The following is a 20,190-nucleotide window of genomic DNA, read 5'->3' as shown; positions in this document are numbered from 1 at the left end:
AAACAAAGGTGATATCAATGATATCAATAATATATTATTGCTTAATAAGAAAAATATATAAAGTTTAAGTGTGTATTTAATTTATGAAATAGTAATGCGTAGAGATTGATGCATGCTATCGATGTAAAGTAACATATCTGCTTAATTACATTTTCTAATTCTTTTTTGAATGCCCATTTGAATTTTTTATAATTTTGGAGACCAGCCCCTAGAAACAAATACTACTACCACAATTAGCCAAATTTTCGCAGTGCATTAGTGTTGCTGCTGGGTAGCAGAGCATGGAGCAGACTATCTGTCAAGTTGGTGGCAGCCTGGGAGCGGCGACAGTTACAAGCCATGTGGGTGGGTGGGTGCCGTTGGTGCTCCAGTGGGCCAATAGAGAGGCGGGGCAGGGAATGCCATTCGCAATTGCCCGACTCGCTGGCTGTTCTCATTGTGCGACATTCCGCATTACGGCGGGCGCGTGATAAGCCCATAAAAAATTCACGCCGCCAACGGCAACCACTCAACTAACTATCCTCAGTCGAGTGTGTTGTGAGAGTTTCAGTTTCAGTTTCAGTTTTGTGGCCAATAAGTCAGCGATTCGGGCGTGGGTGTGCATACTATGCGAGTCATTGCTGTAGTACTACATGGCTGCCGGCTAGAAAGGCGGTTTCAATTACCCAAAAGATTAGTTCTATTGCCGCTCGACTGCATCGGCATTACACTGATAGTCGGAGGATGCAACGGTACAGCTAGTTCTGGCTGCCAATCAATAGGCTTCATTAGCCGGATCGGAATGGATCGCATCGGATCGGATCGGATCGTGGAAGGCCGCCATGGGAGGCGGCCCGCATGGACGCCCAGCGGTGTAGCTGTTAAAATTTGACAGTTAGCCGACAGCCGCGATCGTTAGGCATCATTAAACGCGCCCGCCAACAAGAGCAGCGCCTAACTAACTAACTAACTAACTGACTACTAACTGCCAGTCAGTCAGCCCGGTCAGTCAGTTGATCATTTGGACGACCTGGGAGCGGAGTGTTTAGCGATCCACGTCACTGATAAAATCACAAACGCGGATCGAGGATCGCGGATATGAGCGGGATTCAATCGCGCGGAACAGGCAGAGGTACTAGTACTAGTACCTACACGCATACACTGAGCAAATAAAAAGGCTGTTAAATATACATGAAATTACATATTACAATTGATTGATATTAGGGTCTATAAAGCAAATAAACATCCTATTTGAAGGGTCATTACATAAGTTATGCCCATTTCCTGGAGATCTAATGTTATGAAGTATGCAAATTTCTGGTGAAAGGGGTAAAATAAAGTTTGAAAAATGAAAATATTTAAATTCTGTTAATTCCAACATATTGTTCTTGATTGCAACTACTTGTTCTCGCAGTGTCGCATTAATTGGCCCCAGTGTAAATATATAAATAGCTTTGCTGCAGGGGATCCATAAAACAAAGAATTAAATGCGTGCGCCTGAATTTTAATTTCACTATCCAGTCGACCGATGGCGCCACAGCTGCATTCCAGACTTTTCAGAAATTTTCATTTAGTGCCGACGAATAAAGAAAAGTTGGCAGCTGCTGGCGGAGTCGCTTTAGACTGGCTATGTTCCGCTGACCCAAATCCATCTCTCAACGAGCACACAGCGAAATAAGTTGGCCAGCCAGGGCATTTAATCAACAGAATCCGTTGCATTTAATGCCCCGACTGCAATTCGCCTCACGTATCTCACTCAGCTCTGTGTCAGAAAACAATCGCTAATGACAGATGTCATAAAATCAGTTGGGTTCTACTACTACTAACTCCTGGAAAACCTCGAGTGGGGTCAGATCAAATGGCGTTGCCTTAATCTTTCGGATTATACGAGGTTAAAGTTTGAAGAATGCCAACTAATATAGAAGACATGTCTCTTGCCACTTTCGGGGTGTTAACGTGGTAAATGAAAGGGCGGATTCAAACACACAGAGAAAGAGAAAAAGGTCTAAGCCAGAAATTGCATATTCATGGAGGCGAGCAGGAAAAGATGGGCGGTGCAAAATGGATTGGTCTGTCTGGTCTGGCATTTTGCGGAAAAAATGGCTAAAATAGAAAACGGCAACAGCAGCAGCAGCAAAAAGTCCCTGAGAATTGCATACAATTGAAGTCGCTGCCATCAGACAGACACACTCATTGTTGCGTGCAGTCACGTGAGGATGAAACAAACTGAAAAAATAGTAGAAATATATTCGAAAAAACAGAAACAATAACAAAAAAACATAAAACAAACGCCAGCGATGTGAGTAAGCGCTACGCAGCTTGGCAATTAAATCTAGTCAGGCCCGACAGACAACAATGTCATGAGCCTTTGCCATATTGTTTCAGACTCTGCCACTCAGCCAGCCAATTACATCAGCAGTTTTTTCTGTGACCCAAACGCTTAGCAGCCCCAACCCAACCCAAACCAACCCAACACACCTGGTCACTGCCAAGGTAATTACACAGAGAGTCGCTGCTGCAGCCTGAACTTGACCTTTGCGCGGGCATCGGAAATGAAAATTTTGTGCGATTTTGGTCTTGAACCCGCCGCTGCTCTGAACTTCAACTGAAACTCTTTCAAAAGCCAAAAAAACAAATGGCCAGTCGCAAAATATAAACAAACAGGCCAATCTCATTGCGGTAAACAGTAAATATTTGCACAGCATTAAATTGAAAGCACTCATGTTGCTATAAATATATTTGTATGTGTAAAAATAATATCCATAATGTCAGTGGAGTGAGCAGCCCCAAAAGCACAGATGTCAAGAGTTACGACGACAGGCTGAAAGTGAATCATGCCCACCATATACTACATACAAACATATATGATCATTTCCATTTTAGCATAGGTCAGTATTATTTTGATGATGCCAGCAGCAGCAGCCCCTAAAAGTACTGAAATTGAGTGTAAAATATGCCAAAAACTGAATTGAAACCGACCGAGAAGAACATGGGCATTATTTGCGTAGAATTCAAAATAAAGACCCCGCGCGATGAACCCATTAAATTGTTTACGTAATCCATTTAAATGAATGGTCAATTCGCGTCGAGGTGCGAACTGAATGCGTAAACACAATCGAGCCACATGATCATCAAAAGCTAAGGGGGGGAGTAGTAAACATATGTATGTAAATATGTGTGTAAATGCATATTATCAACCAGAATGGACAACAACAAGTAGCATTCATACATAAATAAGTAAAGTAACGCAGTCAAGTTTGCAATTAAAATCAGCGAATGAGTCAGACCATCGAGCTTGGCATTGACCCATAAGATGCTTTGGCTTGCTCGCGATTAGAATGGGTATTTTTAGATGATAAGCTGGACCACAAACTTGATATTATAGACCATATAATATTATAGACTCACCTCAATATATTCGCATGCGAGAGTTTATTCAGCAGCTGCACCTCCCGCAGCATATTCGGTCGATTGGCCCGCAACTGATTCATCTTGAGCACCATCACCTGGCCGGTTGTACGATGTGTGACCTGCAAAATGGGAATCAGTAATCAGTATAAACATTGCCAAAATCAGAAACATGAAAATATATATATGTAGCATATACATATAGCAAGCAGATCCATAAATCGTTCTGCCTGTCAGACAAAAAATTCAAGTGCAAAATGTGAGGACACGACTAAACTAAACTGAACCAGGTACAACACATGTTCGATTTCCAGGGTCAAGTTCGCGTGGAAAGTTGTTGGCGAGTGCAAGGCAAATAGTTCGAGAGCTGGTGGATAATTGCATCGAAACAAGTGAGACAACAAGCAAAGTGGTTTTCACGGATTTGTGCAGACCAAATGGAAAATCAATAAACCCGTCTATCTATCTGCGCTCGCAATTTTTGGTCCAATGCAACTTGACGGTCGTCTGCAATCACAATTAAAATTGTTAATTGAATTTGCCTTTTCCAGTTGGGTTGGGTTGGTACGAGGTACATACGCCCACCAAAGGGGTTAAATGTCATTTGGCTTGGCCGGAAGATACCAGCGTAGGTGCTATTTCTGTACATCTTTTCTACACTCGAAACAAAAATGGGGTTTTACAACTATTGTAGCCCCAAAAGTTACAGAAATTAAGTCACTTAATTGAGTTAGCTAATTAAACCCAGGCTAGACATCGTTTAAGTCAGCTAACAATATTCTAGACAAAGTGTAAAAAGGTTAAAATATATTAAACCTAGAACTGTCGCCATCTAAACTTGAAACCTAGTAACAAAGCACATTAGTATCTTTATTAGGGGATAATACTTTTGATTTAAGAGCGACTTTTTCTCAGTTTCGAGCTCGTCGTTGGGCGTCTGACAACATTGCCACTTGGCGCCAGACAACATTATTCACAAGTCGCTGCCAAAGCACACACACACACACGTACACACGTTTTTATGTGGACAATGGGCAACTAGTGTTCAACTCTTCTGGAATTTAAGTATTCTATTCTATTTTTATGCCAACAGCGAGCAGGGCAAATAAGCAGTGAAAACAAACAGCAGGCTGTGCCACTTCCACACACTTCTATACCTTGAGCGCGAATTTCTTGGCTCTTTGCTAATGGCAGCAAATTAAGTTTCCTTGTCCCTTGCAATCCGCTCGAGCGGAATCTACATAGGTGAGTAAGCTGATACAGGCCGGATGGATGGATGGCTGGATGGCTGGATAGATAGATAGGATACGGGGCACACTTGGAGCAAGGGAACACGTGTGCGTGGGTGACACACACGACGCCGACAACTACCAGGCTACCATTACTGCAGTACCTTTTTTTCTGGCGTACAAACAACCAAGTCGTAACCAAGTCATTCCCAAGTCGTTCTTTATTGTCCTGTTGCGCTTTTAGCTCATTTCGACTGTGAGCTGGCCTCCATTCTCTATCTGCTAGCTGCTCGCTGCCATTGCGTCGGTGTTAACAAATTTATGAAGTTTCTGCTGCCATTTGCTACAAGATATTCGCTTACGCCCAGCGGGCAAAGTCCAATTCACGGCGGTCTGCAGTCATGAGTTGTTTGTTTGGCAGCAGAATGTGGCAATCAAAATCAAATGCAGGGCGGGGAGAGGAAAAGAGGTGGTTGCCAAGATTCTTAACTCGGCTCAGAATTCGATTTCCGCTTGGTGTCACTTTATTTTCGGCTAGCTCCTCATGTCATTCGCTCATTTGCTTATCTGCCACTCAAAAAGCTTTCAATATACTTATACCTTATATTTATACCTACATATATATGCTTTCCGCAATAAAATCGCCTCATAATGCTGACACACCCAGCCGGATGGACTCGAAAAAATGAATTTGAGTAAGGCAGTTCTCTTTTAAATCGCTGCTGTTCATCATATATCGATTTTACTGGCAAGACTAATTTTGTGGGAAAATCAATTTTGGTTTTATCAACTAAACCAGAGAAGAAGAAGCTTTTGCAATTTGTTTAAATAATATTCATACTATTATTCATGATATAGGGGACGACTTCCATGTATTTTTCTATTTCTTTGTAATCTTGTTCACTGAAAGTTTCCCACCTAGCGAAGTCCCACTGTATGTCTTGCTTTAATTGCCTAATTATTTGTGCGTGACCAATAAAGTTGATGGCTTTACGTCCGTTTTTTGCCAAATTGATTTGCATAAAACGCGCCCGTGTACCTTACAGACATTCTGTCACACAGCCCGTCATCCCGAGCGACAGGCCATCAAAGGAGCCACTCCCCAGTCCATTGAGTGTTTGCCGTGACAATTAAACCATTAAATGCATTTTAGAATGCTTTCGAAGCGCTTAATGAGCGCTGCAGATGAAAAGCGGCAGTGCAGTTTCCACAAACTACGTGGTGTATTTAACCAAAAATGTTCGAACCGTTCGTGCCGCAGACAAAGCGAATGAGCCGCCTCTCCTCCGGCTGGTGCAGTGGACCAAAAAGTCTCACGTCCGTGTTCCTAAGTCCGAAGAAGCCAGTCTCCGCAACTGTGCTAAAAGAGAACTCACTCCACATCCACCATAAATACATATGTGAGCTGAGCTGTGTGTGGATTGATCTTTTGCTCGGCGGCCAGCTTCAAAGACCGTCCATTTGGTTGGTCGGTTTCTTATTGAAAAGCGTTTAGGCCAGCAATGACGTGAGAAAAGAATTACCCACGGAACACAAACATACTCATACATCATAGCCCAGCATCGATGGGCTTCCAAAATAATCAATTACGGGCGAAATCCGAAAACGAAGGTGTTCCAGTGAAAGACGCCTCCATTGATCTGGGTCGTCGTCGTCGTCGTCGTGTGTGGGAAAGTTACTGCCAAGATTGGATTCTAAAAGCTTTTTAGCAGCTTAGAAAAATCGGGGAAAAATTTTCCCCCGAAATTCATCGTTTAATTTTTTAGCCCCAAAATCTGTGATAAACAATGGTCGAGCGTAAACAGCAGAAGAAGGAATCATTTATGAAGAGCATTTTGAACTTCTTGGTTCTGTTTGCTTATTTTGAAGCATGGAAATGCTTTTAATTTTTCGTTTGCACTTCAATGTTAAATTCCAACTTAAAGTTCCGCCAATGAAGATCGCCGGCCAATAACCGCAGGTGGTGAGAGTGAAGTCACAGTTGTGCGTTGTTCTGCGCATTCAAATGAAACGCATCAAATGATTATTACTTAACCAGTTTTAATGGCCAGCTGAGAGGCTCCTCATCTCATTGGATTGCATCGATGGTTATGTCAACAGGCAGCAAGGCAGCATTCATTTCGGCATGCAAACAAATTTCTTGCCTTTTGCCGTAAAATACTCGTATTTTCACTTTCAGTTGGGGCAAAAATGAAAACAACAACAGTGCCACAATAAAAATGGTGGCGGTTGCGGAAACAAAACAACAACGAAAGTTGCCGCACCAGCTCGCCAAAAAACATCCTTTTTGTTTTGACCAAAAGTCCAGGCTTTTGGCCGAAAACCAGTCGCCACTCACACTGACATTTCGGCCGGCGGAAAGGAAAAGATGCAAGATGCAAAGAAACCAACAAAAAATTGGTAATCGGTAGGCAGAGAGAGAAAAACCCGCTCATTGCGCTTGTTACATACTCGTGATTATTTTTGTTGGCCAAAAAACGCGTTTTGAGCCAAACGGACGCGGCATGGGGCACACGTGTGACATTCGATCTTCGACTCGATTGCACCGGCTACCACCACCGACTATACACATACATACTAGTTAGTTAGTTGCTGTTGGTGTTGAAAATATTCCAGCTATTTCCACGGCGATGTTGCGTTTCGTTTGACAAATACTTAATGCGATTTACAGTTGGGTTTTTTCATTCACCAGAGTCTCAGCCAGAGCCATGCCTGGTCAATCATCTTTCACATGGCAGCGCGTTGTGGCAACACCAGTTAGCGGTACAATGTCACCGGCGGAACGGCTCGGTGGCAGCGAGTCTGGCCAAAACGTGTTCTGGCACACTCCGTCGCGTTTTTCACACCGCTGCGCGAACTCCAAGCCCAATGCCCAGAAATACGCACTCCGAGACGACAGAGAAATGTCGGCTAAAACCATGTAGTAAGACAAATATTAGGCGAGGTGTTGCTGCCACCAACTTCTGGTCATTCCCATTCCCATTGCCAACAACTTGTTGGCAGAAAAAGAACCAGCTGGCGAGCTGAGAGCTGGAAGCCGGCTTTTGAATGGAATTTAACCCAGTTTGCTTTCTTCTTTCTCGCTGGCTGGCAGATAGCAGATAGCTGCTGCTGGCCGGCTTGTTGTCTTCATTTCTACCGCGACAACTGGCTTTTCAGTTTTGCTTTTGGGCGTCAGGGGCCGCTCTACTAAATGGCCTTTATTGCTATGGTCAGTTATAACGAGCCAATGCAGAGAGACAGGTGACTTTGTTTGGAGATATTTGCATGGAACTGAAATCGGGTTAAATGGGGATAATATTGCACGCTCTATTGTCATGAGATTTGGGTTAAACTATCTAATAAGAAGTGTGTGCTTCAAGCATTTTAATTTATATTTACCTCTTGATTTACATTTACCTATAACCCATACCTCTTAATTTACGTTTAACTATAACCCATAACTCTTAATTTACATTTACCTATAACCCATACCTCTTGATTTACATTTACCTATAAGCCATACCTCTTAATTTACATTTACCTATAACCCATCATACCTCATCATTTACATTTACCTATAACCCATACCTCCTAATTTACATTTACCTATAACCCATACCTCTTCTTCTCTTATGGCTGAACTAAAATTAACCTTGACAGCTGCACTGACGTAGGCACAAATATTTTTAGACATCATGATACGGTGAAAATCGTTTTAGCCTTATCTGGCTGAACATGAACATATATGTATAAAACCTACATACTATACTCTCTGGTTATATCAGCACAGTCGAGTACTAGGATTATAATTCAATGGGTAATCTAATCAGCCCCGCTTATCGGCCCATGGAAAGTTCAACTGCCCAAGGGCAAACTTATGATTGGGCCATAAAGATGCATCCGTTGGCCGAAGGGATGGGATCCCCAATTAATTAGCCAAAAAGCGAGAGCGTGTGCATCAATCACCATAAACATTTATTAAGCCGACAATAGCGGAACACAAGTGCAGATAAAACTTCAGCCAGCCCCCCGAATAAAAGATATATATCTCTCTATATTATATGCCCGGGCCACAAACAGAGTCGTAAACAACGGCAAAAAAAACCATAAGCTCAAGTGCCGTTTTAAGCGATTTCGAATTTGGTTTTCATGTGAAACGAGCGGAATTCGCTGTTGCACCTTATACATTCACACCATCACTATTTCTCTTTCTTTTTTTTTCCAAATGCTTTAATTGGGCGGTGGGCGGTGCAACATGTGGTATGTGCACCATGTGTGTGGGCGACCAGGAAGTTGTCCATGTTGTCCATTTTGAGGAGCGCAAATCAAAGAATATTCGAGGCTGTATGCTGCAAGCTGCAATTATCGGGGGCAAGATACAGTTTCAGATTTATGCAACCTTTTATTGAACTTGTTGGATAATAATGTGTGTTTGTGTGTGCCTCGGACATCGGATGGTTATTATGGTTTGTGTGTTTGTGCTTTTAATTGTTAACGGAAGCCTCGGCGCGCAGTTATGCAAATCTTTTTTGCTTTTGTTTGGAATGTTTTTTATATGTTTTGTTTTTTTTTTTTTCAGGCGTTTACCGTCTTTTCTTTGCCATGCAAAGAAAGCTCCTGCCTGTTGTTTCACCTTTTCCTTTGCGGCACAGCACATGTTTAACAAAATTTTATTTCGTGTTAAGCAAATAATTTAGCAAGTAAACTGTTGTTGCCATTAGATGTTGCCGGGGCAGGAAGCAACAACGGCAACAGCTGCAGCTACAACAGCAACAGCAACTGAAGCAACAGCAAGCTCACGCATATTGCACAACTTTTAGTGGGAGGATGAGGTGGGAGAGCTGGCAATTTCTTTTGCCAGTCTGTTTTTTTGCAACAACAGCAATTATTAGCTGTTAGTTGTAGGCAACATGGAAATTCGATATCAAATTGAAAAACCCAAGAGGGGCAAGAGGAAAAGCGAATGTTGTTTGGCGGAGGCGGGGACAATTAACGCATACTAAACTAAAAACCGCTATGCATCACGAACACGCGGAAATTGCCAGTGCACATCTCATGTATTTATCAGCTAAGCTCAAAGTAATAATAATAACAAACATTGCATAATCAATTAAATCTGACAAGGAGGCCTCACTTGCTATCAGCCTTCGAGATCACCTTCAGCAGTTCATTGCACGTTCGCTCGCTGGCTGGATAGATGGGTTGGACGACTAACTGCCAGTCGGTCTATAACTAAGTATAGTTTAATGGCCCGTGTTATGTCACCGTCATCATCCTCGTCCCCCTGCTCCTGCCCCTACCCATCCATCGATTCATTTTTAAGACCCCGTAATGCTGTTCTCACGAACTGAGAGACTCTAGGACTCTTGGCTTTAATGACATCGGACGACAGCAAAAGTTTACGATTACACGACCGGCGTCGTCGTTTCTCGGCCATAAAAAGCATTCAAAATCGAACACGTTCTACATATTGAATTATAACAATGTCACACAATAGGAACAATCCAGCCATCCCAGCTTTACAGCCGTCATGTGTAGGATGACTCGGCAACTGGCAACTGGCAACTGTATATTCTTTTCAGTTTTCAGTTCCAGTTGTTTTGAGGTGGGTCGTATCGTACGCCTTGCATACGCTTAAGGGTTCGTGAGCGGTATCTTTGGGAGGTGGAAGTGCTGCTCCTACTGCTCACCTCTGAAATTAATAACAAAACTGGACTAAGACGTGCCTGCCATGGATACGTAATGGCTGTTTGTTTAGGTGAGGCGCACGACGACGACGCCGACAAGACATTCTTGGCTTGGATCGAACCTGATTTGTTTATGGGCTTGCCCAGCTGCATATTTCCCCCTAGATCACTCAAAATCAGAGAACGTCGACGACCCCCGCCAAGACGGATAGTTATAGTACAACTATTACCTATTACCTATCCACCGATCCGAAGGTCATAATTATTCATATTCGTATTCTTGGAGTATCAATCATTTGCGGTTGTGGAATGTGCTGAAATGGGCAATCCGCGCACATTACAGTACAAGTTATATATATCTATAATGACTTAATAATTTGCCGAACAATATATTAGACTGATTTATAGTTTATAGAATGCTATCTCACTCTGGCTTCACCTCTATTTGTGTACTTTACTTTACGATACACCGCTATGGCATACCGTACAATAATAAAATTAAAAGCCGCTTAACTTGTTTACTTTTGCATCAATGGCATGGCAAAAGACATAATAAATGGGTTAAGCAAACACACTCGCACAAACGCACCTAAAAAAAAAATAAAAAAATAAACCAGCAACGTCATTAACCGACCCCACGTTTCGGGCCCGTTGAGTGCCTTTAGATAGTCGAGGGATCTTAGATTGCAGATTGTAGATACATATGTATATATGTACATATAACTAGCACTACTCACGTAGCGATTGCATGGGCATTACGCTTTTCAGTTATTTCGTTTTCTCTAATATTCGGCGCGGAAAAAACACCCCAAGGTAGTTCCGCAAAAACTCTGTCGGTTAAATTTTTAACGGGGTACCTTAGAAAGTGTTAGAAACACCTGAGCTTTTAATGTCTGACTCACAGGGAAGATACATGCATATGCACATAGATATATTCATAAATTATCATAAAACCTAGTGCACTTTTATAGCCAGTCGGTATGATGCAAGCAAATGCAATCCAAACATGTTACTCTTTTCGTTTTGTTATCAGTACTAAAGCTACAATCCATATTTATAAGGATCGTGCCATTGCCACACCGTGTATGAGAAATAAATTAATCTTCGATACATGGTTAAGGCAATTAAATGGATAAATGTAACACAAAATCAATTAAAGACGTCTTGTTGTACATGAGCAGCAGCTATAGATACCTATATATATATATATAAATATATATATGGGTAAATGTATCTATATCGACAAGTTGCCGCCTCTAACAAACTGTGCTAAATACCAGAAATGAAATAAAAACAAAAACCTCAAAAGACAGTAGCAAACTGTTAATTGGATGTGGCGACTGTCAATCGATAGGTGGAAGTGAAAAGCCAGAACAGAAGCGTAGATACATATACATATGTATCTGAACGACTTGCAGTGCGTTTTTCAAGTACATACGTCAAAACAAGAGGGATTAGGGGTGCTGCGAAACAATTTGACCTTAGAATCAACTAAATTGATCGAATTGGCAATTGAAAGGGGCTTCGATGGGTTGGGAAAAGCACACACACACACACATTTATCGAACAGAGAATATAGTTTTTCAGTTTTAATTTCAAACCAATACATTACAAGTCCAATACGGCGCCAGACAATCCCTTCTTGCCACTAAGCTCTTTGATCACTTATGCGCGGCGAGTAAGTCATACAATTTAATTGCTTTTATCGCACGCCTTAAATCGCAAACATCAATGGATGTGGGCTCTGTCAATTAAATTAGAAAAGCACGCGTGTCTGTGAGTAGTACCTTTTTGCCACACAGCAGTTGCACTCACACACACACACACACTCAACACCACCAGCAACAACAACAACAAGATGCATTTGGCCAGTTGTGACACGTCCCTGTGATTAAAATCAACATAAAATCCAGACACACGCCTTCCGCTGGCTTACCCATCCCAATCCCCATTCCTAGGTTTTCATTAAACGACAACAACAAGCACTTCCGTTTCCATCGCTTTTCTCCGGCTATTCGACTAAGTGTGGCGCATTTGCCTTAAGCAGTCCAGCGCCCATGTCGCCACCATTCCACCATTGGCCCAAAGACCAAGCCGATCCAATCAAGACGACTTGGGTCGCTTCGGATCGGATTGGATCGTTGCATGGTGACCATAAAAGGGTCACTGGCATGCTGCTGGCGATTAGCACAAGCAAGATGCCATGCGAAAGGGTTTTCGCCTCCCTATTTGGCTTGAGAAAACTTCGACAAGATGGGAAAGTTGCAAGGCAACACAGATATGGGGAATACCCTATCTATGCTCAAGTAAGATAGATTTTTAGAAGTTTTTACTATCCCTATAACCCTATGATGATGTAACTATCCACTTTTGAAAAGAATCTTTTTATATCCTTTTTGGGATCTGGCAAGGATCATGAGTATCCCTTGGCAACATTGTAATGCTCCCTGGAGCAAGGGTATTTTCAGCTAGAGAAACGACGAATCTCTGGAGAGATCTTTGGCACAAAGAGCTGCATTCGAGTTCCACGCAATTTCCATACCCAGAACGGCTCGAACTTTGTCGGCTTGTTAAGTGCGCGATCGGGTACGAAATGTAATTGGTTTGGCGCGTTAATAATCAATTGGCGTTTACATTTTAAATGTGGCATGCCGCGGACAGGGAAAGGCGGCTGCGTTTGTTCTCCCAGCGAGACACCGAGGAATGCCAGCCAGCCAGCCAGTCAGCCAGCCAGGCCAAACGGAGCCAGCACTCCAAACTCTCCATTGAGATCGTGGCGACGTCTGCCCTTGATGAAGTGCCACATGCTGCCCGTTGCCACAGTAGCCAGTCCGTATGATGGAAGACCCTTGCCCCCACCCTCTTTCCCCCCTCCACCATCACCACCAGTTTGCGTTTGTGCAACTCATGTCAAGTGGGCCGGACTGGTCGGCGGCTACACGTGTCGCCCAACGTCATCGCCATCGCCAGCACCCAACAAGTTCTAATCGAAGCCGGATCGTATTACACGGTAAAAAAAAGAATATCAACGACATGGATAACAGTTTAAATAATAACTATTTAAAGTTTGTAGTTAAACAAGAGATTAATTTCCTGCTAGATGAATCAATCTTTTTGTTAAGATGCGTCTTAAATGTTTTGTGTCTTCCAAGATAAGTAATTCACGTCCTGAGTATTAATTGAAGATTACTACAATCTAAAACTCATCTGACTTCAAAGTGTCAACTTTTGTGAGGAAAAACCTATAAAATGTGGGCAAAACTTAGTTCAAGTCTGCAGATCAAATCATGTGAAACCGCCTCTTGTAATCTAAGTTGTTCTGTTGAATAAATCGAAGAAGATTTTGTTCTGAGTGCAGAAACCAGTTGGACTGGTGGCGATTGGTGGCGTTTCAAGCTCAAGTCCATCAATCAGCGGCTTGTTTGGGAGCTGAGTGAGCCATGGTCTGCAAAGCCGGGCTAAAATAGCTTTTTAATTGTCGCAAATATTTATAGGAAATTTCTCACGCACAGCCGAATGGAGTCGTGCAAATTACCTGGTTTCAGTTACCTCAGTGGTCACTCAAATGTCGTGCAATTAAACCAAAGGATTTGACAATAAGGAACGAAAAAAGCTCACCTGAAAGCAGAGAGAAATGAAAAACATTTATTAATTCGGTGCTACGCGTGTGATGGCAATGAACTTAACTTAACTTCGTTTAACAATCTACTTTTGATAATTAAAATGTGCGCATAAATTATTGTGCACTTCATGAGCAATCAGAAACAGAAACAAAGTGCAAACGCTCCACAGAAAGAAAGTAGAGAAGAAAGAAACATAAAAACAACACACAATAAACAATTTAATTACGCATCGTTTGCGCATCGAGTGTATAACCCGCACAAAAGTGAAATGCAGTTATAAACACTCAAAAAATGAATAATCTTTATATTGCCAAAGCAAATAAACAAAGACACAGCCCACAACAGTTGGCTGCACATTTCAAATTGGCCAAGAAAGCCCGCTTCGAAATTCATAACGTTTTCGAATGTGAGAAAATTTTCGAGATGAATTCCTGACTCTCGTCGTCGCCTGGAAGTTTTTTTAATTCATAAACACGAGGGCAATAAATTACTTTGTATTGGAAAAACCTACGCAGATGTGCCTGCTTACATGTCGCGTGTTAGTTGATTCGAAAAGAAAGTCTGCACTATATATGATTGCTTTGTTTCGTTTTCCACACCATTGTTAGTTAGCGGTTTTCCAAATATTTCAGCTCCTTTGGCAAATTGCGTTTCGAAAACAAGTGCAAAATAAATCAGAAAACTTAGTCGAAAAAACCCAGCTATAGCTGCAACATCTGCATAGCATCTTGTCATGTCGCTTGTCGCTCAACTTTTCCTCTCTGTTTTTATTACTCCATTGCGGCGGAGGGATGGATGGATGGATATGAATGGTTGAATGGTCGGATAGTTGGATGGTCCGGATGGCCGGATCACTGGATGGGCGTCTGGCTGGAGGAGAGCCTGCGACATGTCAACTATTTCAAGGCTAAATCAGCGAGGCAGCCAGTCGTGTGTCAACAGTGTGTTTCACCCTCGCCTTCACCAAGCGGGGCCATTGAACCCCGGACTGCAGCTCGGATTTATGGAACAAGTCGGAATGCATTTGCCTGTCATTTCGTTAATTGAAAGTTGGTGACAACAAACAGCAGAGGCAGTCGAGTCAAGTCGCTACGGAACGGGATGGGGATGGGGCCTCTCGGTGAGTAATTTCATTTGGATATCCTTCATTCCAGGCACTGCGAATTACGCCCAGATGGAATGCAAACAAAATTGCACAAGCGGACTAACTAACTAAATGCAAACTCACAATCAATTAGAACAAACAGAGCTCTGTGCTTTTCCCAGGCCCATTTGGCGACTCGTTAAAATAGCTTACTCACAAAAAAACAACGCGCCGCACCCTCACTGCCACAAAAACAAAAAATGTTGCTCATTATTTTTGGGTCTTTCAGCCTTTTTGGTTTTTCTGCTGTGTTTTTCCAATGCGTTCGAAAATAAATAAATAAATAATAATAATAATAAAGTTGCACGACACCCATATTCGTATGGAATGAAGGCCGAGTATCTCGAAATTTATTTAATTTTGTTCCTCTTTTTTTTGGGCACATTTGCTGGGAGCAGCCGTCAATTCGTCAGATGCGTTTTCGTTGCCTCACAAAACAAAAAAAAAGCCAGTCAGGGCTTAGAAAATGCAACACAGGAAAATAATAACATTTCGTGGTTTCTGGCGCCGTGACAAATTTAAATGAGCTCTACTTTTGGGTGCAGCCCCTCTGACACCACAACAACAACAACAACAGCGCTAGTAAAAAAAAAAAACGGAAAAAAAGGGGCAACAGCATTTATATAGTCATAATAATGGGGTCATATATATTACTAATGTGTTTGGATCGCCGGCGTCTGCCCGAAGCTCCAAAATGAATCAATGCAAAACTATGAAATGCATATCGCAACGACAGCAACAACAACAGTGACAACACAGTTGACAAGCGCTGCCCGCGGTGCACAGTGGTCAAAACACTTGAATTATCGGGTAAAAAGATAGTAATTATAAAGTTAAATCCCTTGCCATTTGATATGCAATTGCTAAGCTTATAACAAGTCAATTTGATTGCAAAAATCGTAATAAGGGATTATAAAGCTTGTTTTTACACAATAGCTATTGAGGAATGAATTGTTGAAATATAAGCTATAATTAATAATGGCGCATTACAATTATCGTGCACGCATTACTGGACCCACTGTGCTGCAACACGCTGGCGATGAATCAGTTCTACAGCGGATGGAGGCAGGGCAATCATCATCGTTGTCGTCGTCGTCGTCGTCGTGGGGCAATATGCTCAAGGCCTTGTGTCAGAATGAATTTTTATGAATGAACGCGCGAAGGCATACAATTTACACGTATTGAGTGCGCTTAAATGCTCCGCCAATTGCCGGCGAGCAAAACTGCAGCAGATAGCTGGGATCTCAAAAGCTAAACTAAGCATCCTCGATGATTTCGAAGTTCGCCAGAGTTCGCTGAAAAGCCAATGCAATGCAATATGGCTATGAGATAGCGAAGTGCATTGAACTCCGGCCATCGGATGGATCAACCAGTTGAGCAGTCAAACAAACGTTTAAACGCTCAACAGTCAATTCCATGCGACTCCATTCAATTCAATTCAACTCGATTCGAGTATCTGCTAAAAGCAGATATTACCAACTGGCTTTGGCCAGCCCGTTTTTTTTTTGGCCGTTGCCTATTTGGTAGGATATCGTGTTGGCCGCGGCAGTTCGCTTTTTGGGCGGCCCCATCCTCAGCCGGTCACGTTTCAACTATCAACTGGAAATGGCTTTTTGATTGGCCATCCTCCCCAGAGCAATGCCTATATAGTTCTCGAAATGCGGAAGTTATGAGCCTAGCCAAGATTAACCTGCGCCCTCCTCCTTCTCCTCCCTTCGCTAATGGCGTATATTTTCTAATCAATTTTCGAACACACTGAAAAGTGCCTTGCAGCGTTAAATCGATAAATTGCAATGGGGCAGCTATATGCCATGCCACGCCATGTTGTTGCTGCTGCCGCTGCTGGTGTTGTTGTCTTCCCCATTAGACAACAGGCTGTGCAATCTTTAGTGTCGTTTGTCACCATATTTGCCACTGCAGTTGACACTGATGGGGGACCAACAACCGAGAACCACACAGAAACCCACCCAGACAGCCAGCCTCTCTGCGGTCAGCTTCGTCTGGGTCTATGTCTGCACTGAAAGAAATGCACTTGGAAGTCGTTTTAAAGGTGTCAATAGAGGTTGCTGCTTCAGGAAATTAATCCCTGGATCGGAAACCTAGATAAAAGCTGTTCCTTTGCATATGCAACCCCCCATAAATCCACATTTTCGCTCAGTGCATTGAAGCCACCACCAAACTTGTTGCTTGCCTGTGCCCTTCATTAATCGTGAAGCTGGTTGGGAAAACCCAACTGTGTGTGTGTGCGGTGATGGCATTTGATGTGATCCTGGACCTGCGGGCTCTGACTGACTCCCCTGGGTGGTGAGGTGAGCACAGCGCAGGTTTTTGGTTGGAATTTGATTATGCACCAGACCAGAGCCAGTGTTTGGAGCAACGAGTGCTCCCCGCACCATTCCCATTTCCTATTCCCATTCCCATTCCCTGGTTGCATCTGCGCAAAAGCGTCGAGTGCAACTTGTCATTGTTTATCTGCTGTTGCAGTGCCAAACGATAGCTCGTTGTGCTTCTGCTTCTGCTTCTGCTCCAGCTTCTGATTCTGATTCCGCTTCCGCTGGTTGGTGGTGGAGCGGAGATGTTCCTGCTGCAGCTGCCTACAATGCGGCTTGCTTGTGCCATTTCCATTTCCATTTCCATTTTCTTTGCCTGCCTGCCTGCCCAAATGTGCGCAACTGCAGCTTATCTAAAAAAAAAGAAGGGGCACTAGAAGGGTTTGGCGAAGCCGGGGTTCCATGTCTTGCCATTCACCATTGCTTCTATTTAGGGTTCTTCTCTGCCACTGAAGAGGCGGCCATAGAAGTGCCCGCGTTCAAAGTTCTCAGCTGCTGCTAATTAAAAGAGCCTGCCAGAGACAAGATACAGATACATGCGGGATCCAATGCGAAGATCGTACACAGCAAGAAAAACTGGAACTTTATGCTTTACATATGATTCAAAGCAAAGATAGAGAAGTTCTTACATTTGTATAACTCCACTATTATTATTACTGCTCTTATGTTATTAGACTAGGCCATTATAAATTTAATAATTGTTATATTTTTTGAACTATTGCCGCAGTGTGGCTTAGTAAGTGATATCACAGAGAGGCATCACCCAAGACAAAGACAAAACACGAGCTGCAACTGCAACTGCATCTGCGGCAACATCAGCCCCAGCAACATCGCGCATCCATCGCAAGGGGGCAGCGCTTGGGTGGCAGTCTGTTAAATGCATTTGCTGCCCTGACCCCTATATTGTGACTATCAGGCCATTTGGCGGAAATTTAAATTTAATTAGAGCGCGCTCTGCCTCTGCCCAAGAAGTCCGAGAACGGGAAGCAAAAACTCCGGGACTGGGCTCGTAGTATCGCCATCGTATCGGTTCGTTAGGGTCTTTGATGGCGCTCAATTGAGGAATTGAACAAAGGAATGAAGAATATACATATTAGAATACTTCGATAATATTTTTGATACTATACTGGAATTGGAAAACGACAACGGATGCGTGGGAATGCGCAGTCGATGCTATAAACACACACATTCATTTGTTTTCTTTATGTCTCTTTATTTCTGCTTAAAGGGAAGATATTCGAGATGTTCATTGTCCCACGGATTTATGATGGCAGATAGTATCTATGTATATTCTGTATGGGGGTGTGTGTGCGCATTATAGCTGTCATTTTACTATTGTCGTATAGTTTATTTGCATACTTATACCGATTGTTTCATACGTTTCTTTTCGCTGATGAATCGCTGCTGGTGGCATGACGCAGTTCACAAACTGGCAATAAATATATTCTATATCTATGGCCAGACAATCGGAAAAAGAGAGCGCACTTGAATCACTAAAAGATATTATGTATGATTGGAAGAAATGGGAGAAAGGGTTGCAGAACACAGACATATGATATGTATATGCACGCATGGGTTTCTCAAGAGGAGCAACACTTTAAAGATGAAAATTTTCAATTTCGAAATTGTCTGACACTCAGACAATTGAGTTATGACAGCCAGCTGAGTGTTTAGTTCTATTAAAGTGCCTGCGCAGATGCTCCAACTTGATATGGGGATACACCTAGATCCATAGATAGATACAATTTCGGGTATTTCCGAGCCAGAGTTTGCCTGAGTTTCGCCCGTTTGGAGAGTGAGTTCGGCCAATCAATTTGCCTCGACAAATTTGCAGCACAAATAGAAACGCTTAGATATTTAACCAAATGGTCAATTGTCACGCCAATTTAAGACGCCAAAGTCTCCTTTGGCGACTGCCGCTCGACGCTGTGATATTTTCCCCCATTCAAACCGATTTGTTTGTTTTATGCCGCGAGCCAAAACCAAACTGACCATGAAACAAACAGCCAGTTAGCTCCGAGCGGCCAGTTCAAAAAACGAAATATTTAAAAAAAAAAAAATATGTCTCCGACTTCTCTGCGCCACGCTTGACCGCTTCGAAGGGTATTATTTAGTTCAAGTGATTTGTAAAATGATTTTCTATTTACATTTAGTTGATGGATAGCTTGGGCGAGAGCGGCCCCTGGATAAACCACCATTAATTACGATCCAGCGACAGTCGATCGATTGCCGACTTTGACTTTGGCTCCGATATTATCTCGAGTTTTTTTGGAAAAAATTCTGGGCATTTGTGTTTTTCAACTTCAACTGTCGGGTATAGTTTTTCAAACAAATACGCACATGGGTGTTGTTTCCCCTCGATCGGTTCTCGGTTGTAGTTGCGTTTTTCGCTGGAAATCATTGGGGGAGAGTGCTTTCTTTTCTTTTTTTTTTGAGCGATGCGTGCCTACAAAGGCGCCCCACGAGTTCAATGACCACGGTCAGCCAAGATCGCTTGTATGTGCGTATGTCCCATGGGAAGGGGGTGAACCATTGTGTGTATATTGTACATACGAGTATGATGTATAGTGTGTGCATATGTTGGGCATAAAGCTGCTTTATCCTGGGGATGCGGTCTAGGGCATTTCACTGGGCTTTTGTACTCGAATTCTGTGTATTGTGCGCTCGCAGCAATTCATGCACATTCATTGTTTGCCTAGCCAGATGTTTAAGACCGAAAAAATGTCTCGTTAATTGACTTACTTAACTTTCCCACTCCCACTGAAAATGGCAATTAGATGACTTAATGAGCACGCAGCCACGCAGCTG

At 42.8% G+C, this 20,190-nt stretch overlaps 1 protein-coding gene across 3 annotated transcripts in view; it reads right to left on the bottom strand.

The window, feature by feature from the left end:
* The window catches only part of LOC6727495, a 42,713-nt gene that overhangs the window by 12,195 nt on the left and 10,328 nt on the right, over positions 1-20,190 (bottom strand). For all 3 annotated transcript variants that reach the window (XM_016176426.3, XM_016176428.3, XM_016176427.3), the window contains exon 2: positions 3,388-3,509. In XM_016176426.3, coding sequence (XP_016034081.1) covers positions 3,388-3,509 — 122 coding nt within the window. The remainder of the gene's footprint in view (positions 1-3,387; positions 3,510-20,190) is intronic.

The sequence above is a fragment of the Drosophila simulans genome, chromosome 3R, assembly GCF_016746395.2.
Source record: "Drosophila simulans strain w501 chromosome 3R, Prin_Dsim_3.1, whole genome shotgun sequence".
NCBI lineage: Eukaryota > Metazoa > Arthropoda > Insecta > Diptera > Drosophilidae > Drosophila > Drosophila simulans.
Note: the sequence above shows the minus strand (reverse complement) of the source record. Positions and strands in the feature narration are given on the sequence as shown.